Source organism: Numenius arquata, chromosome 4 (genome assembly GCF_964106895.1).
Source record: "Numenius arquata chromosome 4, bNumArq3.hap1.1, whole genome shotgun sequence".
Classification (NCBI taxonomy): domain Eukaryota; kingdom Metazoa; phylum Chordata; class Aves; order Charadriiformes; family Scolopacidae; genus Numenius; species Numenius arquata.
Genome location: NC_133579.1, coordinates 56,030,634 through 56,055,120, shown reverse-complemented (window position 1 = coordinate 56,055,120; position 24,487 = coordinate 56,030,634). Strand labels below are relative to the sequence as shown.

Here is a 24,487-nt window from a genome sequence, read left to right as displayed (position 1 = left end):
TCAGTGCCTGTAAACTTTGGGACCTTCATTAAGTCCACAGAAAGAACCCAGACCAGACACTGAAATAAATTATTGGTTAGCACCTACCAACATCTGACATTTCGGGAATGCTGGCATTATAAACATCCTTTGTAAACATTGGCTCATTGTCATTGATATCATGGATCTTAATGATGAACTCAGATTCTGGTTCCACTGGTCTTCCAGTCCTTCTGTTTATAGCCTGGGCACGGAGTATGTATACAGGTTTTTCTTCCCTGTCTAGTCTCTTTGTGGCCTGGATGTCACCAGTGTTTTCATTGATAATGAAGAGGTCTCCTGCTCCATCTCCAGAAAGGATGTACTTAAGTGATCCATCGCCTTTATCCTGGTCTGAATGCAGCTGGTGGTGAAATGGGAATAAAAAAAAAGGAAAATAAATAATTGGGACACAATTTTAGATACTTTAATTGGTACCATGATACATGCTCTACTATTCTTAATGCTCAGCCACAGGCTGTACACTGCTTTTGGGAAACGAGCTGATACCACAGTAGAACAGTGAATTGATAGAGCTGTGTCTTAATGTTGGAATTGAAATGGTCTGCAATATTGTAAGAAATTGTCTGAAGAAATCCTCGAACTGAAGCTGCAGATCGTTTTCCTAAGATAAGCATACATCAATGCTAGTGGGTCAGGTGGAATCCTAGGGATACATAGGACAGTGAGATCCTACAGCGGGAAAACATTGGAATCAGGAATTGCAGTAAGCAAAGAATTAAAAAGTGGCCAGGCCAGCCGCCTCTTGAGTTTAAATTCTGGATGCTCTGCTCTTATGCCCCATGGACATTATGCAATATACCACACAGTGCACAGGATAACAACATACTAAAAACATACATTAATAGGACATAAATACATGCATTCGCAGATGTGGCAAACTAAGAGCACAGGCAGGCAGGCAGGCATACTGAACCATCCCCGCACTGGCAATGAAGAGACCAGTTGCCTTATCCAAAGGGACATGGACCAAGCTGAAATATGGTGGGGGCAGGGGGAAGAAAAGAGCGATGGTAATTCACGTACAAAGCATGAGCTGCCCAATCATCTTTTTTTGTCATGTGCTTTCCGCATCTTATGCTGTTTAGCCCACACACAAGGTATGACGAATTAAATCATACTCTTATGGCTGTTCCCTTTGATAAAAGCTTATTTATGACTTATTTATCCCTCCTGGCCTTAAAATCAAAGCTAATCAACTACAATTTATTTTGTTGCTACAACAGAGAAAATAAAAATTCAAAAAAATGAAACATTAAAATGGCTTCTAAAGTCAGGGCAGAGGTGATGAAATTCATGGCAGAAAAATGAAACTATCAGGTAGCGGATTCCTGGGAACTGCTGATTTCATAGAAAAGACATGTTTATGAGTCAGGAGAGCTGGGCTTTCTCAACCATCTCTTTGTGTCTCTTTCCTGCATACAAGTCAGAAAAAAAAAAAAACTTTTTTCCCATGTGGCAAAGTACTTAGCATTGCTGGATGGTATGCTTTGCAGAAGAGAAAGATTTGTAGGCTGAAAGAATATAGAAAATCTTCAGAGAGACTTTACCAATGCCTGGCTATGCCTCTATCATGCTGGAAGGGCAGCCTCCAGCATGACCTTGTGGTCAATGTTTTGAGCTTCCTCCAACTTTCTGCCCAGATCAGTGTTATGCTGGCAGTCTACTCACAGCCCACTTGGTGACACAGTGCTCCACCGTGCGCGCCTATGCCTATGGTCCCTACAGAAAGCATGCTCCATGCAACAAGTCTGCCTTTAAGGGCAAAACTCTTTGTCACCACACATTCCAAATCTGTCCAAAAATACAAAATACCAGAGCTGTAGCATGTTTAATCAGATGTGCTGAGGCACTCTTCTTTTCTCCTTCAGGGAGAAAATGAACATTCTATGCAATTTTGCACAGAGCCCTCTCTTGATAATAAGACTATCAATAAATAGCTTGCATGCAGCATTTTTCAAAAGCAGATTTCAAAACCCTTCACAAAAGTAGTCAATACCATTTGCTCTGTTTTTGGATAACAAAGCATAGAAACTTGAAGTTTCTCAGAAAGCTAATCCTGGAACCTGGAATAGAGTTCAGGTCTCCTGAGTCCCATTCAATTGGCTGATACTCTCGGTCACAGGGCCTAGCGGAATCATATGATTTACTAGATATAACCTCAGCTTCTGATGAATATCCATTAGACCTGCTTGTTAAGAAGTCAGACTAGAAGTCTACTGTGGGAAGTAATTTCAATAGGCTATTTGAATATAATTTTCCTCAGAGGTAACTTGCAACAGAAAAGGCATGAAAAGAATTTTGTCTTCAAAACTGTGTATTTTTTATGATTGTTTCACATCAAAAATTCAACTTCTGTTTTCCTTGAAAGCCTCTTTAACTTTGTCTGTAACACATTGGGACAAAACCAGCCCTTGGTAACAGACTATCATTAATTCACATGAATCATGGAATAGTTCTGTTGTGAGACAGGCTGAACTCCCAAAGTTATTTTTATCATCATTTTAATTAAATCTGCTTTCAATGAATAAGGAAGCAAAAAAGGTCAAGCTATAAAAGGTATTGGAACCACTGCAAATTGTCTTTACCTAGACCACACAATATAAAGAGCTAAAAATGGAAACTTGTGTGATTTTTTCAAGTCCAGAGTTTATGAAATTTCCATTCCTCTTTCACAATTAATCCACCTGTGTAAGATTGACTGTGACTTTGGATATCAAGACAAAGTATATTTCAATGTAATGATTCATCAATGTTGAGAATGAGGTGATCTTCATCCGAGGTTCAATCTTTAGCCTTTCAGCAAAAGCACTAACTTTTGAAAATAAACATTCCCTCTGACAAGATCCTTTCCAACCTCAATACCTTTACTTTTACAACATTCCTATGACATGACAGAACAAACTAAGTGCTCAGTTGGCCAGGCTATGGATTGTTTATTGTGGGAGTGAGACCCGTCCTATGTACTGGTATAGATTACGTAGAGCTAAGGCTGGCTGAGAGCTTGGTCTTCAAACCAACAGCGAACTTACAGTGTGTCATCATGTGTGGCCTCAAGAACCTGATTCACAAAGGGTCTCAAAAGGTACGATTACAATCTGTTTGATTTCAGTAAACTAGGTTAGTTCTCTAACTGCTTGCCATCAGGGTTTTTGTGGGATAGGCCTATATCAAAACACCAGCATCAGCTGCTTAGTAGCTGGGCCAAGATAGTTTTGATTTTGTTCCCTTCCTTTCAGAAAAAAATAATAATTGGTTTTATATATTAGAAAAAACAAGCAGTTCTCTAGAAAAGTTAGTCATAGGTGATAAATTTGTAACATTTATTTGTGAGGAAAATACCCAAAGAACCTGATTTATTATTTTAGATTATGTTACCTGTCCTTGACCGTTTGCGTGGCAGAAAAGTTTTTATCCAGGCAAAGACAATCATCTGTCTAATATTTTTTCTTAAGTGTCAGTTTATCTTGGAAGCAATATTTTGTGTGTGTGACCTATACAAAGGTGGAAGTTGCTACTGTAACCAGATTAAAAAAAATAAATTGGGAATAAAATTAGAGGAGAAAAAAAGAGTGCAAGTTGAGGCCAAAAGTAGGGCTTGGAGGTGAGATGCACTTAAAAATACAGTTGATGGTTTTGTATATAAAACTTAACACCATTCTTAGGTTATGAGGATGAAATGACTAGTAATAACCTCTCCTTTCCTTTTAAATTGGAGTTATTTTTCACTACTCAGACACCTCATTGAAAAGGAAGTTTGCTGTGATGAGGTATGTGCATAAAATATACTTCAGATGCCTTTAGCAGGACTGATCCCAGCCAATGTAAGATATTATAGCTTCACTCTGTGTGATAACCATTGTTGCAAATGACTGTCTATTATCCTCTACATAAAGATGCTCAGATAAATGGGCCATGGCAGATAGTCATGGGATAGAATAAAATGTCTTGGGACACAGTACTCATGTCATCTGGGCTGTATCATATTGCCATTCCTCAAGACCAAGTAACTTCAACCAAAGGTTTTTAGGATTCCATGTAAAGGTAAATTTTTTATTTCCAGAGGAACTTGATGGCATTCATTTCAATTGGTGACTGAACTGAGCAATACCCCTAAGGTAAGCACAATTGTGAAGAAGTAAGTCTATGCAACAAAAAGTGAATGCATCAGCAATTGCACTGTACTAATATTACAGTAAATTGATTCATTCAGAATCTAACCTGGACACTTTTGTGAAATTGTCCATCAATCACTGGCTAAGGCTGAGAACAAATGACAAATTGAAGATTTTACTACGCCCTAGGCATACTTTTACTCATTTTACTTTAATACCACTGTTAAGTGAACCATCTGGTCTGCTTTTAATGACTTACAGTCAGATAAAAACTGTCCAGCCTCTGTCTTTCTTCTGCTACTCCCCAAATGTCCTGGCCCAAAACATTCAAATACAGCTGCCTGAAAACAGGGAAGGCTTCATGCCTCCAGCAAAAGGTGCATGCAGGACTGCAGCATTAGCCACCTGTATTTGACATTCTGCTTGTTGTCACATACATAATTACTTTAAAAGGAGAGCTGTTGTTTTTGTTTTCAAATTAGCTGCAGTCTGGAGCAGCCTGCTCTGGCAGAGACCTTTGAAAGTGCCAAGCTTCAGCACAATGAAAAGGAAAAGGCATGGGAAAGCTGTGCTCCAAGTATTCATACCATAAGCTTTTATTATTTTTATTTTTATTTCATTTCTGAAGTGAATATATTTACAGCATTAGTGTTCATCTCCAGTAGATAGCTTCACTTTAAAACAACACTCCAGGAAAATTTTACCAGGGTTTTAAACATTGAGTTGGAGCCATGCTACACACACAGGAATTACTTCAGCAAAGCACGTGGGAAGAATTTAAGGGAGTCTTTCGTGTGCTTTTGCAGTAAGACTATAAACTGATTCGGCATGAAAACAGCAGATCCAATTGGCATTAAGTTGCACAACTCATTAATGTCCACCTCTGGTGTTACAAAGTCGTGAGCTATACTCCACAACAGCAGCAGCGCTTCCAAAAGCAGCGTTAGCGCGTTTGAACTGAGGTGAGAGATGGCGGCTCCCTGGGTGGGTGATGGCAGGGCCCGGCAGCCATGGCCCTTCCCACCACTCCAGCCAGGAGCAGGCCAGCTGGGGGCAGGCACTGGGGCAGCCCCAGCCCTGGGCACCTCCCTGGGGACGGGGACAGGCTGAGGCCAGGCCAGGACGTGGGCCTACAGCTGGGCCCAGCTCAGCAGGGCCCATGGCTGGGCTGGGCAGGGCAGGGCTGTGGGGAGCTGGAGATCGGCCCTGCTGCATTGTTGTCACTGGGGCTGATGGCCCTGGGGGGTGACGTGGTGGTGGGCCATGGGCAGGTGGGAGGAGCCCTGGGGGCTGGGCAGGGACAGTCAGAGCTGGCAGGGCCTCAGGGCCCTTTTCTAACCATGCTAAATTCATCTTGATATGAAACCGTATGAGACAGCGGTACCAAAACTGTATAATGACAGTGAGATGCCATATATTTTAAAAGGTCAAGACTAAGAGCTAACTTTTTTGTGTGTTTAAATGGAATACATTAGAGATAAGCAACATTCCACCACGCGTATATGTAACAAGGTTGTTCTGAAAATGTATTTTTATAGCTGTGGTAATTAAATTCCAAAAAATTGAAATTACAGGGTGTGGATATTCTCCAGAATGAAATAACCTCCCTCCTCTACCTCACTCTGTAAGACTGATTTAAACAGCATAGTTAATCTCATTTATGAAGCGTCTTTAGGTTATGTAAGGCATCTGTAAATTGCAGTTTAACTCCCAATTATGTCATATTGCTAGTTATGATACCTGGTAATTCAGTGGGTAAGATGGTTTTCCATCCATCCTACAGACCAAATGCTGTTTCCTGTTGTGAATATAACACCCTACTCGCTGAATTTCAGAGCGGTTACTGAACCTCTGCAAAGATCAAAGTCAATTGACCTTGGGACGTACCCACTGAACCACCAACCTACAATTATCCAGAAATAAGCTGCCTGTTGTGTCTTATTTGTTTGTATTTATAAGAGGAACTTGCTATTCTGGGGTTGATGTGGTCACATTTTTGTCTTCTAACGCAATAATGAACTAGAGACCAATTATTAAAATAGTAAGTAAGCAGTTGGTAGGTAGCTAACAAAGAGAATCATGGGTTTACTCTTGGCAGTATTCATAGCACATAATTTGACTCCAAATTGAATAGATCGAAACAGTAGAGTTCTGTCTAGTAATGAACAAATTCAACCGCATATATTGCTTGAGGTTATACAGTGCAATGTTACAGCATTCAGAAAAAAGTAAAGCATTCAAAATGAAACTGCTAATACTATAATATTGCACACAGTTTCTATTTCAGAATAATAACAACTTTGCGGTCTTCCCTGTCTCTTCCGGTGCTCTGTATCCTGAAGGCATCCACCAACCTCCTCAATTAATAATCAACACCGTTAATATCATCAACATATTAATATCATCAAATAATCGGCACCAAAGTTTTTACTCCACTTGGTGACTGCTCCAGCCCATGTCCTCAAAACCTCTGGACTGCAAAACGCTGCTACTTCTCGTGTTCCCTAAATACTGGCTGGAGAAGAGACAGCATGGGCTGTGGTTGGTGGCAGCTTACACGTGTATTTATGGAACAGCCAGCTGACCAAACAGTCAAGGCACAATGTAGTTTTATTTGCATTATGCAGTTACTGTTCTTTGAACCATATACAAAATTAATGGTTTTGACACCTTTATTCTTCTCTGAAATTTAATTGAAAGCAGTTAATGGACTTAAAAATTATTTAGCGGAGGCCAGTGGAGCAAGATAGAGGCTAAAGCGCTGAAGCTCGTTATCTGCTCAGGTCAGATAGCTGGAAGGTTATGTCAAGACTTAGGTACCTACCCTTAGGGACCACTATTTCAAAACCACAGCTTAAATTTCTGTTAAAAATGGGAGGATAGATGCTAAAAAAGACAATGGGAGAAAGATGCTACAGTGCTTCCAACATCTCTTGGTGCTTAGAAAAGCTGATTCTTTTCTGTTCTTATATAAAGTATTTTGAAGATTATAGGAACATTTATACATTACATCCTCAAAAGAGCTAGAGAGCTGGAGTTTGAAGTAAGATTCAAGCTCTGTCATTTTCAAAGAAAATATAACAACAAAGAAATATTTGATAAGATTAAAAAAGAAATGCAAACAGACCCAACCTTACCAGATGACAACACCATGATTCTAGACGTACAGCTCTCAGAAACAACAGCTGTTAGAATGCTACAACAGAGGTTTCAAGTAGATTCCAACTTTTTTGTCTCTCCTCACTAACCCAAGATCTGCTGTCCTAAGCAACCAGCAGTCTTCATTGTTCATCACTTTCTTGACCTTACAGATGTCATGGTTTATAGAGTACTTAAATTAGTTAACTACAGTTAAGTGATTAGTTTACTATAGTAAGTATAGTTACTATACTGTAATTAGTACAGTACACCTGAATATGACTCAGTGTGACTGATTCCTGAGTCTTTCAGTTTGTTAATGCAGTTTCAACTTGCTTTCTTCCCACTATGCCTAGTGAAGAAAAAGGTTCAAAAGGTACACAGTTCCTATTTGAAGAAATTGCCCCTCTACTGATTAGAAAGAATCTTGTTTCCCAGATTAGATGTTCTGTTCCTCTGCTAGCATTGTTTTTCTGTTTTAAGAAACTCCTCCCGGATATATGCATTCTTCCTCATCCACCGTTTATAGATAATAACTCCATATGCTCTCATTATTTTTCTTTGCTAGGCTACCAGCATATATACTTGGCTTGCAAAATAGGCACTTCTGAGTCCTTAGCTGGAATCCTGTTTACAACCTCAGTCTCTCATTTTCAAGACAAGTGGATTCCAAAAAGAGCCAGTGAAGAGAAGGCCAGATATGAAGGGCTGATGATCCTAGTAATTTTTCGGTAATTGCTACATTTCAGTTGGCCTTCCTTCTCTATGAATGGACTCAGGTCTTTGAACAATGATGTTAATTTTCCTATCTCTATTAGAGAATGAGTACAAACATTTGCCATTTTCATTGCCATATCAAACCAGCTTCTTCCTGTCATCCCATGACTGACTAAAACACTCAAGTTTTTCTCCTTCTCTTGCTATTTTTAATGTATGACCATTCAGTGTGTAATAAATTTTTTTTTCATGACTCCTATTTCAAGAACATTGTGTTTTTATTCTGTTTCTATTCCTTCCATTTTGAAAAGCATCCTTTTCTTCCTGTAGGATATTCTGGTCAGCAATAAAGGGTAAGATTCAGTAGTGAAATCAGGCATGCAAACATTAAGACTGTAGCAAATTAATAAAATAGAGCACTGAAGAATTACTGAGGTTATACAAGATTTCTGCATTTTGGGGTGTTGGTTTCTTTGAGTTATTGGAAAATATACTATGTTCTATTTGGAATGTGCTTACGTTTTTAGATTTTGTTTGTAAGAGGTTGTATGGCAAAACGAAAAATACCTTAAACCCTGGCTCATTCAGCTGTGGAATCCTATTAATATAATAATACATAACAGACTATGTTTTTATATAAAAATTTGTATTTGCAAGCTACTTTTTTTAAGGAAATCACGTCAGGCCCTGATTGCATGAAATCAAGTATATTAGAAGAAAACTCAGTAAAAAATTAAAAAAATAATTGTAAAGTATAGAGGGATCCAATACTTGGACTATTAAAATACAAATTAAATGTTTTCTTAAGATAATCATCTCAGAGTATGCCAGGGAAGGGTAAGATAGTAATGCCCTCTATATGGACCCCTTTTAACCTAAGTACTGGTTCTTAGCTCTAACCCTGAGGTTTTTACCAAAAAAATTCCATGAGATTAAAAAAAAAATTAAAAATGCTAAAATTGTAACCACAGCAAATGGTGAAAAAAGCTAGACGTCAGATAAAAGTGTTCAGTAACAGCATTATCATCAGTAAAATAGATTGTCCTGATATCAAAAACTATAGGAGGAAGAAAAAAAATCCGAAAAAAAACCCCACCAGGGTGATGTTATCTTACTGTTTCTTGAGAATAGCAAAATGTCAGTGATCTTTCTCATTCACTCTCAAAAGTAGGAGTGCCACTCTATTCCCTGGAAATAAATGACACTAAGAGAAGCCAAAAAAACAGTTTTGTGCTGCTGAACAACTTCAGGAAATGAATGGACCAAAAAGCACTAAGAACATTTCACAACTCAGAAGCAACCAGGTACTCAAAAGGCAAACTGGCAATAAAAAATGGTGGCAGCTGTTTTCAAAACAAACAAACAAAACATAGAAAAGGCACTATAATAAGAGTATAGGGCACTAGAATTAAATAAAAAATAATAATAAAAAAAGGAGTAAGAAATAGAGTATAAAGGGCACTGGAATAAGAATTTGTCATTAGACCAGGGACAAGAGGCAAAGTGCTCTCTCTTTGGAACCTCCAGGCTCACACCCTCCAGACAGGTGGGAAGGTTCCTTTTTTCTCTTTTTGTGAGGGCTATATGTGAGGCTGCATTGCCTGAGATAGAAAGGGACAACAGTTTGGCTGATGTTGTGGTCCTTGGCTTATGGAATAGGCCACCCAAACAGTATTTGTTATTCTGTTTTAAATGTATGAAGCTAAGACTAAACATCCATACTCTGGTGACTCACACCTTTATTACACACCCTTCAAAATCAAAAATGGGTTTTCTAACCTGAAGTGCAAACATGCAGCCACAGCTAATCAGCTTTGCAAAAAATCAATCAGAAAGTGTCAATCCTTTCAACATTGCCCAGGGCCTATCAACTCTTTTCCCTCTTGGGTTCCCCAACAGTGCTGCTCTTCACTGTGATTAAACAGGGACAATGGCACAAGAGCTTTTGTCCTGCACTGCAGTATGTCAAACTAGAAAGGTCTCTTATTCTGTTGGCCCTTCTCTCTAGGGGCAACTCGTTATCAGATCTTAATGAATATTTAGCAAAGCTGCAAACTAGGTAAAGGTGTCTCCACAGTTCTCCTGAGCTGAGTGCTGCTTAGCTCTTTTGTGGTAATGCAATTTTATTTGTTCCTCTTCCTATTATCTCTAAGCCCATTTATAGCAGGCATTTACAAAGTTTGCCTTTACAAAGACAAACAGATCTTTAATTTATAAGGCACAAGAGACTGTGGTGTCAAATTTGATCTCTATACATTTGGGCCCTTGAATTTAACGTTCTTTTGTCAAACTTCTTGCTTTTCTTTGAACTACTGTGTAACAGTAAGAAAGATAACCAATCTTCCTTTTAGACTGTAAGGTACTCAAAACAATTCTTCCTCTGAGTAATAGCTGACCTCTCACTTAAAAAAAAAAATAAAAAAATCCTTGGTTGTAAACTGAATTTTCCTACTTTTACTTACAGTAGTTGGGTTTCATTATGCCTTTAGGTTAAAGAGCCCTCTCCAGCTAAACAGTAGTGATGGTAACAAAAGATCATTGTACAGACTTCTGCAATTACCCTCACAAAAGCACGGAGATCTGGTTGTTCTCTTAAGGAAGGCCAAGGTAGTGTTTTTTTTTTTTAAAAAAAAAGTGTTATGCATTTTGGTCCATCTATTTCAACATCTGGCATTTCTTTATCATGCTGACATCATCCCTTTTTGCAACTGTTTTTAAACTGTGTGGTAGCAACGGTACCTGGTAGACATGAGGAAAGGTTTTAGTCGAGGTATCAGCATTCACTTACTAAAACGCATAAAGGATTTAGCCACCCCCAGACTTGTCATACCCTAACTCAGGTACTAAGAAAACTCTCTTACGTGAATATCTGAGCAGTAGATTAGAAGAAATTAAGAGTTATTTTTTTACCTAGTGGATACACTTCAGTGATCAGGAATGAAAATTCAAGCCTTTAAACCCTTGAAAGCCATAAAGAACTGTACAAGTCATTTTGTTTTAGAAGGCAGACTTTCTCATCACCATGACTGAATAGTCATTGGATTCAACTGTGAGTCTTAAAGGCTAAATGGGAAAATTAGTTTGAGTGAAATCACTGGTGATTTCCTCGGTATAAAAAAAAAATACAAACAAGGAGCGGAGTGCTTTTAAGTGTGTCTCTGACAAAATGCAAGATATGCAAGGGAAAGATAGTCTTGTAGCCACATACACAGAACTGGCAGGTTTTAATATTATCTCTGTCACAGACTTCCTGTCTGATCTTAGACAGATCACTTTTTGGTACTTATTCATTCTCCCTGCAGTAAAATCTGGGTTGTTAACAACGTCCAATTCGGTATGTAATGATTATAACATGATTTGAGAGCCTTGGGTGTAACTTGTTCTCTGTTAGTTTGTGGAAAACTGAGGATTGTTTAACTTGAGTAAAGATTAGCAATACTGTAGCTTTGCCACAGCCTGCTGCATTCAGAGAGTGAGGGGGTGGCCTACTCCTAATCCAGATGCAATGCTAGAAAATCTAATTGCTCTCAGGTGTTTGGTATTATCCACCAGCTGAAGGTTATTGTCACCGCAGGTTAGCTAAGGGATGGGGTAGACAGAGGAGTTTCTGCACTCTAGGGTGGCTATATTAGCTCATTACATTTTGAGGTATCTTAAGACTTTGTGGTAAAGTGAAAAGGAATATATGCGCTTTCATTTCTACCGCATGAACTGTGCTGTTAAGGAAAATTAAGTGCCTAGCTTGTAACGGCTTTCAATGGAAATACAATGAGTCCCTAAAGGAATGCATGCCTCCCTGGGAAATCTCTCCCTGAAACCCCTATTTTTCAATGAGAATTGTGCATACAATTCAAGACCACCAACATTTGCTATAGCTTTTTTCCGAGTCAAAGTAAAGTAGTTCCAATATCCTGATATCCTTCTATATCTAAAAGACAGGTATGTGCACAGGAAAAGGTACCTACAGCATTGTTAATGTACCTCCACTCTTTAAGCTTACTAGTTAATATATAAACTATGTCCCATTTTCCTTTTTTTGCAAGAAAAGATACTCGCTGAGCCCAACGGCCCAGATATATATCTCATATTTTTAAAATTACACGGGAAAAAAAATAATCATGTGAGGTTTTTTGTGTATGCAGCTATTTCATGGCATGACAGGACTTCTGTCCTGTCCTGTGTTATGCAATCAAAAAACAAACTCATACAGTCTGTATTATATGCCCAGTTTTGTTTGCCTTTGATTTTGCAGGGAATTTACCCAGGGACAGTTGCTTACTCTTTATCAGTGGTTGGAATTATCCGTTTCATCCCTGAGAAAATGTTTTCTTTGGATTAATGAACTTTCAAAAAGGCCTCAAAATTTTATGGTAAGGAAATTCAGCACCTTAATTAAGGTATATGAACAAGTACTCTTAGAATTCCGTGAAAACCTCTGTTCTCCTGTGGGGGTAGGGAAGAATACATCTTAAAGTTGAACTAGGAAAAAAACAAAACAAAAAACCAAAAAAAACCCTTGGCCTAATATCCAGAAATGTTTTTACTGGGATATAGTTGAATAAAACATCAGGCTTCTTCAGCAAGTAACAGCTTCTGACTACTCCCTGATGGATGCGCTTGAAAGCAAGTGCTCATCCTTTGCTTACTGACAAAGGTGACCCTTTGATATTCTGAGCACTTGATGCTGACAATCAAATCCTGAAATATGTGTATGAATTTTATATGCTATATAAAAGTGTGTGTGGCAGGGAGAAAAGTAGAGGGATGGAGAAGGGAGGATATAGACAAACACAAAAACAAGGGGGAACCCACATTTAGATTTAAATGAAGACTTAACAAGAAGGAAATTGATTCATATCCACAGGTTTAGTTGAGTTGTTAATCTATTTGCATGCCTGGATTATCTAGTTCTACAGTTCAGAAGATGGGGAAAGGAAAAATATCTCCATGCTGTCATGTTCCCCAACTTTGTTTCTAAACAAAAGTTTGTGTTGTATAAATGGATAATTAAGGAGTTGTGTGAGACAGCAGGTAATATCTAAAAGGCTGCACATTTAAATTTCAACAGGATCCACTTGAGGAAGGCTGCTCAATTAGGAATATGTTTATGGGAAACCTTAGCCAAGGCTGCAATTGAGTAGATTCTTCTTTCAAACGAGTATTCCTCAAAGTGCATTAGTCAGGATGTGAAGTGATAGCAGGCCAGGAAGGCAAGGAGGTGGATTAGTGAAAGATCAGCTCGGGTAGATGGAGATTTGCTTTGGAATAGGTGATAAATCAGTCAAGAGCTTGTGGATAAGAGGACAGACAAACACAAGACATCACTGTAGGCATCTGTTACAGACTGCCTGCTCAAAGAGATGAAGTAGGTGATGCCTTCTTTAGACAGATGGGGGAAATCCTGTGATTGCGGGCTATAGTACTTATGGGGGACTTTAATCATTCTGATATTTGCTGGAAGGGCAATATATCTGTGTGCAAGCAACTCAGGTTTCTGCAGAATGCCATAAGACAATTTCTTGACTGAGGTGATTGAGGAGTTGACCAGAAGATGCATTGTGTTAGACCCATTACTTGTGAATTAAGAAGGGATGTGAAAGTGCAATTTGCCCACAGGTCCCAAAGATCCCTGACCCTAGCAGAAAATTCTGGTGGAGTGAAGCATTACCCACAGCAGACAAAACCCAATAAATTAGGAGCCTTTTAAGCAAATTGGACAAACTCAGTTCTGTGGGACAACATTGGATGCATCTAAGGATGGTGATGAAATGTTTTCTTTCTATAATGCCTGAAAAGTCATAGTGACTGGGGAAGTTGCTTAAATTCTGAAAATAGGAAAAGTCACACCCATTCTAAAGAAGGGCAAGAAGAAGAATCTGGGAACTAGAGACTGGCCAGCTATACCTCAGTTCCAGAGAAAGATATAAAGCAAATGCCCATGGAAGCTAAATCCAAGTACATGAAGGAAAAGAAGATGACTGGGAACAACTTTCATGGATTTAGTAGTGGAAAATCGTGCTTAACTAACATGATTGCCTTCTGTTTTGGCATGGGTGGCACTGTGGACAAGTAGGGAGCAGTGGATATTGCATGACTTTAGCAAGGCCTTTGACACAGTCCTAATAGAAAACCCAATGAGATATGGACTGGAAAAATGTCCAATAAGGTGGGTGGAAAATTTGCTGGATAGCCAATCTGAAATTGTTGTGATCTGTGGTATGAAGTCCAAATGGTGGCTGATTATTAGTGATGTTCCTCAGGAGTTGATACTGGGTGACAATGCTGCTTAATGTCTTTATTAATGACTCAAATGATGGAATGCATCCTCAGTAGTTTTGCAAATAATATAAAAAGGGAAGTTGGTTGGGTGAAGTGCTCTCAATATTGAGAGGGAAGACCTGGCATCTGCAGGGAGCTCAACAGTCTGGTGAAATGGACTAATGGAAACCTCTTGAAGTTCAGAACAGGCAAATACAAAGTCCTGCATCTACTTTGAAATAATCCCTTGCAGCAGTACAGGCTGGATAGAGAACAGTTTTGCAGTGAAGTATCTGGGCATTCCAGCAGACAAGAAATTGAACATGAATCAGCAATGTGTCCTTGAAGAAAGTCAACCGGTTTGTTTTAGCAAATGTATAGCCTGTCGATTGAGGGCATCGACCATTGTCTTCCATTCACAGTATGTGGGGGCTAGGGGGGCTGGACCATATGATGTATGAGGAGAGGAGAGAGAAATGGTTTTATTTAGAATTAAGAAGGGAAAGCTTATTGTTGTTTACCATTAGCTAATGGGAGGGTGTAGAGAAGGTAGAGCCAGAGAAGGCAGTGATAGGATGAGAGGCAATAGACACAAGTTGCAATGAGGGAAATTCTGATTAGATATTAGGAGGCAGAAAAAAAAAAAAAAGAAGAAAGAAAGGAGAGATGGTTAAGCACTGAGAGAAATGCCCAGAAAAGTTGCGGATCTCCATCCTTGGAAATGCACAAAATTTGACCAGACACTGCCCTGAACCACCTGCTCTAATTGGATCTGCTTTGGGGATCTGGTTTCTTCCAGCTTCTGCGATTCTATCTGGCAGGAGTGATATTCAGTCCCAGGCTGCAGGTAATAGTTCAAGATCCAACATTGTCTGTGTAGGAATGCAGATTCATTTTGACTGGAGAGCCTGGAATTCTTTTGGTGAGAATACTTGTGTCTATGCTCTCCCAATTATATCATATCTAGTATTCATGAAAGAAAAGAATTCTCTCTGAAGCACATATAATTGGTGTGATCCTACCAGTCTAAAAATCTAAAAGGAATTTTTCATAAAATATTTTCTGCAGGTAAAATAATAGATATTTGCATGAGGTGGGTTTATCAGATGAATGGTGTAGAGATCCTGACAGTTTTCATTACTTGGATGTAGCATGAGGCTCAAGCTCACACCAGTTTGCAATTACCATAAATATAAATGCAAAAATGTTCATCCACAGGGCACTAACTCTTTGCCTGCAGCCCCCTTGGCAGTTGTTATTCCCTACGTGTATAGGACATTCTGTAAGGAATTTTAGCAGTTGTAAGCAGCATTAACTCTGCTTTAAGCAACTGACCTGAAATGTGTAAAACCACAGAAAGATAATGAAATGGAAAGAAACTATGAATGTTCTGACACCTCTGTTTGCACACCCTTTAAATCCTCGTATGATCAGCTCTATTGCAAGGGCAGCTAGGTAGGAGGAAGCATGTCACAGAAAAAAAGGTACAGTTATACTGTTTGGTTCTGTCTTTTAGGGAGAACGTAACTTTCCATTAATGATAACGTGATGTGAAACACGGAAGTTGTACAAATGACTTGACTTAGCTTGATGTTGCCTTCCAACATGAAGATATAGTATGGGCAAAGCTGACAAACATGCTAAAGATGACTGAATGATCATTATGTGAGCCTGTGCAGGACCGTAAAACCTTCTTTGTTCCAAGAGACATCTAATGGTGAAATATCGCTTGATGTTTCACAAAGAGACAAAGTAAGACACAGTGCCAGGCAGACGGTATTCCTATCCAGACAGGCCATTCCAGCTGAGCTCTCCTGGAGCCCTGCTCTGTACAACACAGTATATGCAAGTTGGGGATAGAAGGACTGCAGTTGTCTTTGGATTATATGACTCCAAAACCAACAACTCTGAAAAGAAAACAGTGGGAATGATAGTTCTAGCATAAATGCCGATCTGTTTTCCCCCTTCTCCTTTAATATACATTTTTAACTTCCAGCTCAGTGTTTTATTTCTTAACAACTTTTGTTGTTCTGGGTTTTATTGTGAAATTAGAAGAAAGGAGAGAAAGAATTGACATTTTACCTTTCTCTTTTCTTTTCAGAGGGTGGTTCTTCGCTTTCCTTCATCTGCCACCTCAGACTTTCATGATAACTACAAGCTTCACTGAATCCTGGAGTACTTGCAAGTGCATGCTGAGGTTTGTTTCACCCCATTAATGGTGAAAGCAAGCCACAGTCTGCATTAGCGCATACGGATCAACAGTAGCTATTCACATCACAACACATTTTCAGTTTGTGTTTTGAAATGCTACACTGACTGGCCACAGCTCTCAATCTGCTGCTGCCCCACTGTGAACCAATGTTCACCAGTAAGGGAAACGGCAGCAAAAGAAAACGGAGTCACAGACAATAGAAATTTCATTTAATAAAGAGATTTCTCTAAGCTTTACGGCTTAATATTTTTGTTGAGCCAACTGTAAACAACAAATGGTGGAATAACAATGGTTCTTTGTCTTGAGCCTGAAAGAGGGATTCTTGTTTTGCTGTTACTAGCCTGCAAATTCTATATTTGTGAGATTGCAGCTTTATAGCAAGGACTTTACTGTGCTATACAAACAAATAAGAAAATGGTAATCAGCTTCAAAGACCAATGATCTAAGTACCACAAAATAAAGCATTAACTTCACCTGCAGTTTCTCATTGGGGAGGAAGATTAGTGTGTTTGGCTATTTTTCTATAGCCAGAAGTCTAAGGACACACAATTTAAGAAGACATGCAGATTGCTGACAAGGGTAGGAAAGGATGATCTGTGAAAAGATGTGGCCCAAAATGTAAGCAGTGGTCTGAGCAGGTCATTAACATATGGAAAACAAAATTGTTTAGTTCTGGGCACAAAAACAAACAAAAAGAAAGAATTAAGAGAAATATTGGCTCAAGTGTCCCAGGATTTGCTTGCTTCTCTAGGTAGAACGGGAAGAAGGGAAGGAGGTTATGTACAGCTACGCTGTAAGTACCATCATGTGCCATAATGTAGGAAATGTGCTATGTTTGAAACAGATGGTTGTAAGGCTCTTATATTGTGTAATATATTTGGGTACAAGGATGATGCCAAGTAGATTCACAATTATGATGATCGTAAACATTAACCATGCTATATTTCCTGCCTTTTCATTTTCTGGATAACATTCTTGCTCATCCCACCCATTTCTCATTATCTCCTTTCTTAGCCCCCATATGACGATTTGAAATCTGCAAGCTGTTTCTGGATTGTCATCCTGGGCCTCTAACCTCTCAACTGTCCCTCATTTCAGAGTTATCTCTATTCCACAGAGACCGACAGTACAGAGAACTTCTATCAGTGCCAGTAAATCTTTCAAAGAGGAATATAAGACAAGTGTGTGTATGTGTGTGCAATTCAATATAGGAATGAAGGGCAGTAGGGAAAGTCAAGTGGTGGAACATAAAATATGAATGATGGATGAGGAATAAAGGAAGTGCAGATGCGCCATGGCATTTGTTCTACCTTTTAAGAGAAAGACAAGTATTCAGCCTATTGAAGCAGGAGGCAGGGGAGCTAATCATTTAAATAGGAGGGAAGGGGGCTAAGAACTCTGATTTTTTTTTTTTTTAAATATCAGTTTAGAAATTTCTGATTGTTAGCTGTTCATAAGGTCATTTAACCTTCCTGTACAGTTAAACGTATCATTGCAATTAGCTTATATTGGTACATGTAAAGAACCCTGTGACTTTCTTGTCAGGAGCAAGGGCAGGAGTGCCATAAATGGCCCCCAAAAAGCCCTATGCTCTGCTAAGAGAGAAGTTCCTCTGCAAAGTGGTGCAGACAACCATTAGTGCTCCCCAAGGACCACAGCACCCTCACCCAGATGGCATGCTGGAGGGAGCCTAAATCTAGAAAGGTGAAAAACTTTAGTCCTCCTCTGTCTGCATGGTAAAGGGTGTGGAGGTCCTCCAAGAGGTACAGCGTAAAGTCAAATTTCATGTGCACATTTATCTGTGAAAGAAAACCGCTGAGAACTTGCCAGGGACAGGGGTCCAGCCCAGAGCCTTATGTACACTGTGGGTGGTGCTGCAATCCACAAAGCACCTCAGATTGACTGATGCAACCTAGGGATGACTGATAGCTGTCTTCAGTTTTGCTGTGAGCCACTTCAAGCCCAGGAATTGTTCAACACTGAGAGGTCATTCAGGGACTTAAAGCCTGGCTCTTGAGCTGCCAGTTCTCTTGGAAGAAAAGTGCAGAATCTAGACCCAGAAAAAGGATATTCTAAGCATCAAAATAAACTGAAACTGGTTTGAGTGGACTCCCTGAAGAAGCAGGCGTCACAAGTGGAACTTTTAATTTTAGGCCTTGTAAAGAAAGCAAATAGTCACTGTGTTTGGAACAGGAAACTGAAGGCATCAGGTGCATATCATAGTGTGAGTTACAAGGTAAAGAAAAATACTGAGCAAGTGTTTCTCAATAGAACTGCATAAAGGATGTTTAAAGTGCAAATGGGAAGAGTCATTTTAGTATGACTTTTCACATCTTGTTTTTTGGGAGAACAAAAGTTTTGATGATAAGTACAGAATGCCAGTGTACTAAAGATCTGAGAGAAAGTGAATGTTTATCCTGCTAGTTATCAGGTCATCCAATTAAGATATGAAACCTTTTAACCATTGGAGTAATGTGACCCATTACTGCCTTAAATGCTGAAAACGCATGGACTGTATTACATGACAGTAATTTTCCTTGTTTAAATAGCCCTTTGCTAGATATTTTTGCCTCAGTGTGTGACTTAGTTCCAGTACTTGCAATGGTTTGGAGAGATTCTACCTTTTGTTTGATTTGCTTCTGGTGAAATATACTGCAAGGGATGGTTATGCTTGCCTTCAGACTAGCTGTAGCCAGAAGTAAAAACAGGCAAAAGAAACAAAACCAGTACTGAAACTATACTGTGATATCATTTAATTCATCCCCTCCTCCTCCAAAGCAGAATCAACGGTATCTTAAACCATTCCTGGCAGAGGGTAAGTTATCTTTCCCAGTGGTTCTTTCAACACCAAACAGAAGGATTCTGGTTTTGGCTAGAATAATACAGCATACTTTCTGCTTTCCCAAGCCACATAGCGTCAGGACTTTGACTTTATCTTCCCTGAAAAATGTAGTTGTCAGCAGAGGATGATTGTTTATGATGGGTTGTACAGGTAGTAACATCAGATAGCTTCCAGGCGAGCACACTGCTTGAACTATATAAACATCAATAAGACACAGCAAAAATGAAAAGTATGTCTAGAAGTTTCCTTTTAGTGCCAGACAGATAGAGTGTGACAAAACTGTTCCCCAGTTGTGCCTGTTGTTATCAGGAAAGCAAGTCACTCCTTTCCACTGAAGGCTGCCAGAAGCTGTTTCTGGGTTAATGAGTAAGATTTAAGACTTGTTCATATCTTTCTTTAGTCTAAAAGAAAGGGGTATCCTACCCCTTTATGTAACAGTGATTTGTAGGTTTGTGCTCTGACAAGACCACTCAATGATGGATGCAAGTAGATGGATTTTATGTAACCAATGGGACAGCTGTGCAAAGACATCAAGCAGCATACAAATGGTAACTATACCTTTGAGTATAATATTGGAACAGGGCAGATTTTTTTCACTCTTTTGCCCAGGAATGTCTGAAGACCTCTAGGGAAAGCAGCATATATTTCTGTATACAGCTGCGCTACCACTTCATCGTTTACCTGTGATTTAGAGACACATTCACTCCAGCCCTTTAAAATTGTGCTAAGCAGCCACAGGTACAACTAGATCACTTTTAAAACCCAACTCAAATGTTGCAGATTTTGGCTAGGTAGTAGTCCTGGGCACTTCTCTACTTTGATGTTCATGTAATCCTTTTATTTTATTTTGGGATTGAGTCCCTGCCAAGTGCCATAATTTCTGAACCAGAAGAAAAGATATCTTCAGGTTAAAATGTCACTGTGCCCATCAATCACACTTCAGTGAATAGCTGTAGTTCACAAGTTACTCAGCAGTGCAATGAATAATTCCAGTCTAGAACTTTTTTGCAAGTTCCTTTTATTGTTATGTCTGAGACTAACCAAGCCTAGAGGTGTGAATTTCTAGTCTTTTTAGAAGGTTTTATTTCATGAATATACAGGAATGAAATTCAGAAATGCAAGAACTGCACAGTAAAATTGTGGATCTGGTGTCTGAGCCACAGCACACAATCAACTTGTATTGATAAGACTGAGAGCTTCTTGTTGGCAGCCACATGTTCTTGTCCAGTGTGATACAGCATCGTATCTGGGCTGACAGTAAAGTGTGTAGCATACAAAACTGGGGAGTACTTTTTAGTAGCTGGCAGTACCCATAGGTTCCAAAAAAGGGCTACTTTGATTTGTATGTGGTTAGGCAATCATCTCCTAAAAGATGGAAAGCATTTGGGTTCACTTGATATGTATACAGGGTATGGAGCACAGTAGTGCTCTGGTCCATGGCTCGGGTAGTGCTTCAGCACTGCCTTCAGTACTGCCTTGAGCTCTACCTTCAGAGAGATTACCTTTCTTTTTAATTATCTCAAACCTGAATGCATTCCCCTTCACTTTTCTTCCCCTTTTCGCTAAAACTATTATGATATAAATGTGGGTTTTGTAGCATAAATTGTTACAGGATTTTACAACTGTAATTTGGGCAGTTTATAGAAATAATGCTGTTTCTTAGAATCTTTCATTATATTGTCTTATATCTCAAATCTTGACATAGATATTTAAATTAAACTGATGTTAACAAACAAAAAGACAAAAGTAAAACCAGCCTGAGTAACATAAGTTTTTTTTCTTGTAGCTTATATGGAATAACTTTTTTTATAATTATGATTTTAATGCCCATCAGTTTTAACCACTAAACACAAAACCTCAGAAGATCCAGGTCTGACTGCTTATACAGCAAGGCATAAGCACAATTCCCCTTTACATACATATTGTTTTAAATGATTCTCCTGTTTATATTTATTTACGATATAAGAGAATTAAAAGATTATAACCAAATATTCTTACCATTTTCAGTTCATGCTTAAGGTTAACATTTAGTCCTCTGAGAAAAAAATATGCTTCATAAACATGTTCATTATCCTCATTTGCTCACACCAATCAAGTTTAATTGCTCAGTTAAATTGCCTGGTTACCTCAATTTGGAGACATTCAGCTGTTTCTACCATTTATCCTCACACCAATACTCAACTTTCTCTAATCATAAATGGCTTCTCTTCCATGCCTCTTGGCTAATTGTTCAATTACAAGGGTGTGAGCAGTTTTGGCATTTGAAAGATGTGTGAAAGGCCACTTGTGAGCAGCCCAGGGACACAGAATCAATGACATTTATACTTTATGTGTCATTTCTATGCTTTATAAGTGTATTAAAGTACCAATAAACAGAAGAACAACTTTTAAAAATAACATCCACACCTCCACATTTTTTTCTTTCTCTATGACTCCAGTTCAAACTTTCTTTGTTTTCTGGCCCAACTAGACCATTTTTGAACTGTCTCTCAGAAAACTTGTCCTGCAGGAATATTCACTCTCCCATCAGTCCCTCTGAAGCCAATAGCTTCTACTCAAATTCTGCAGTGAAATATGATATATAATATAATATATTATATGATATAATGTCAAAATTCACAGTGAAAATGACAAGCTGTAGGACTCACCTCAGCACCACATGATTTATATTTGGAGAGAGAGATTCCCATTACCCTGGCCTCCTCTGAGTAGAGTGTGAAGCAGGAGAGTGTGTGAAGGACTGCTGTGTTTTGTTTTCACTTTTTTTTTCCTTGACTCTATATTTCTTACCTGGTTGGTTTGTGTTTTCTTGTTTTCTTTTTTTTTTTTTTTTTCCCTTCACTGTCTCATCTTCTGTTTTTATTTGTGCTCTCTTTAGGTAACCTTTTCCTCTCGACTCCTATCCTCTACCCCCATTTGATGTCTCTTTCCTCTCCTCTATCTTGATTTCTCTTTGTAACGTTTCCTTTCTATCCACCTCTGTCTTTCTAGTTCTTCCCTCTTACTCTCTTCTGGCTTTTTTTCTTACCCTCTTATTTTCCCTCTCTACTTCTCCTCTCAGAGGACTCTCTGCCTTTGGCTTTTTCCTGTAGATTGGGCTCCATGGTACCCTTCATGAATGCTGATTATCCTGGTCAGAGCTCTATGAGTATTACAGCAGCCGAGTCGCTCTTCATTTGAATCATGCCTTGCAGCCATTTAGCAGGAAAGGAGTGTTGCATCCAGCTTTGACTGACAGCTGATTGGCAGGCAAGAAAAGCAGCCACCATCTCTCATGGGAATGCTCAGAAGCTTGCAGAGGGAGATAAAATGTCAAACCACTGTGATCTGTAGCCTTTGCTAAGAGGCTTGAGAGATCAAACTAGATCAGACACAGTCCCATTTTAGTTTGGAAAAATAAGCTTTATTGTTTCTACTTTGAATGTCATCATCAATAGCATAATTTCTGCATTTTGCAAGAGAGGCTCCTACAGACTATGGCATCTTGGGCAGTGTAGACTCTCTCTAGACTTAGCACATGTGCATTAGCTCTACAATTCACAGAAAGGTTGTTACCTACGTGGGGGTATGCTGCTCAGGGAGGTGGATATTCTCCGACTTAAGCTGTGATTTATCTTTTTTTAATTATTATTTTTTACAGACCCTTTTCTGACTGTCAGCATGCTTTGAATTTAGAAATTTTCAGCTGCCTGTTGCTTCTTAGTATATAAGCACAGTGTGCCTCAACTCTTTGTAATAGTATGGCTTGTGGTATTACGGTAATGTCACAGAGTCCTAAGAGGCACCACAGAACCTCATCAGAAAATGGCTGCAGCATTGTTGTGTGCAGCGGGGAATAAAAAGGGAAGTGGTTGCCTTTTGCCGGATAGAGACAATCCTCACCGAAATAGGGGTACTGGGAATCCTAAATATTTTGGACCAAAAACTCTTCTGGTTTAAGTAGTTTGACGCTAGTAAAATTAACGATCATGAGGGAAAATGCAGATTACATTTTAAAGCTAAAAATCTTGCCTAGACAACCCTATAATTAAGCTGCATTATTTCCAGACAAAATCTAAAAGGGAAATATTTAACATAATTGTGCATGATTGGCCATGGGACTTGCTGGTTAAATGAGGAACTTCCTGTTGTTGATCACTATTTGAAGCTGAAGCTGAATTACCCCTCAGCGGAAGCTGGGCAGACCAGAAGGTGAACTGAAAGTTGTAGCAGGCACTATTCTTACTTATTTGCTATTGCTGGCTTTCTAGCGCTTCTAAAATCAGAACATAGATGCGTAGGAAAGAATCTTACCTTGCCAACATATTGGTAGTCAGTTCCTGTGTATTCCTCCAATAAAAAGAACTGATTCCACATCCAGCTCCTTTTGGAACGATGGAGGTCTCGCCTGCTGTTTCCAGACAATACCAAAACCTTTTCCTTTTCTGGAAAGCCACTAGTCCTTTTGGATAATGGAGTTAAGAAACTTTGGTGGGGCTGACCAGCCCAAAACAGCAACCAGAAGCAATGATAAGTTCTCATCACGGCAACACAAGAAGGTCTAAATAATGACTTTTTTCTTGTCCTCAAACTAACCTACTTTACTGCACTGAATCCAGTCTCATGCCGTCTTCCTTTTTTAAATAGTCTTTGCAGTCTCAAAGGATCTCTGAAAAGAAAAATAACAACTTTTTAAGCATTTTCAAAGATACTTAACATTCATCACTACAACAAATAAGTCCAAAGAGTAGAAGAGTCTTAGTGATTGTTGAAAAGCTGGGACGTTTCTGGTTCAAAACGTTGCAAATGGTCCTTCAAATAAGCTGAGTGAACCTATACTGAGTAGGAGGAAAGAGTCCTGATATTTGGGTTTGTGTTTTGGGTTTTTTTTTTTTTTCCTTTAACTCCATTTACTTCCATTCATTGACCAAAGCAAACTAGGCTTTTCTCTTTTTACTGCCTCGACTTTGGGATTTAACTGATTAGTTTTTGACTGGGGATCTTGATGAGGTTACCTTATTACATTGAAAAGCAGCTAGCAAGAGTGCACACTGTCTTCCCAGGAGGCTTTCTGTTGCTATAGTTATGGGCTGAAGAGCCTGGACTTAGATAACTCCAAGATTTTTCCCCCACATTTAATGAGTTTTGCCTTTGACTTCATTTAGGAAGGGTCAGGTAAACAGGTTA

The 24,487-nt window shown here is 39.0% G+C and overlaps 1 protein-coding gene across 3 annotated transcripts in view; it reads right to left on the bottom strand.

Annotated features, from left to right (window-relative positions):
• Positions 1–23,842, bottom strand: part of LOC141463939 (cadherin-6) — a 47,364-nt gene extending 23,522 nt beyond the window's left edge. For all 3 annotated transcript variants that reach the window (XM_074146635.1, XM_074146636.1, XM_074146637.1), the window contains exons 1-2: positions 23,615–23,842; positions 88–382 (exon numbers count right to left, since the gene is read on the bottom strand). In XM_074146635.1, coding sequence (XP_074002736.1) covers positions 88–382; positions 23,615–23,842 — 523 coding nt within the window. The remainder of the gene's footprint in view (positions 1–87; positions 383–23,614) is intronic.
• Between the last annotated feature and the right edge of the window lie 645 nt (positions 23,843–24,487).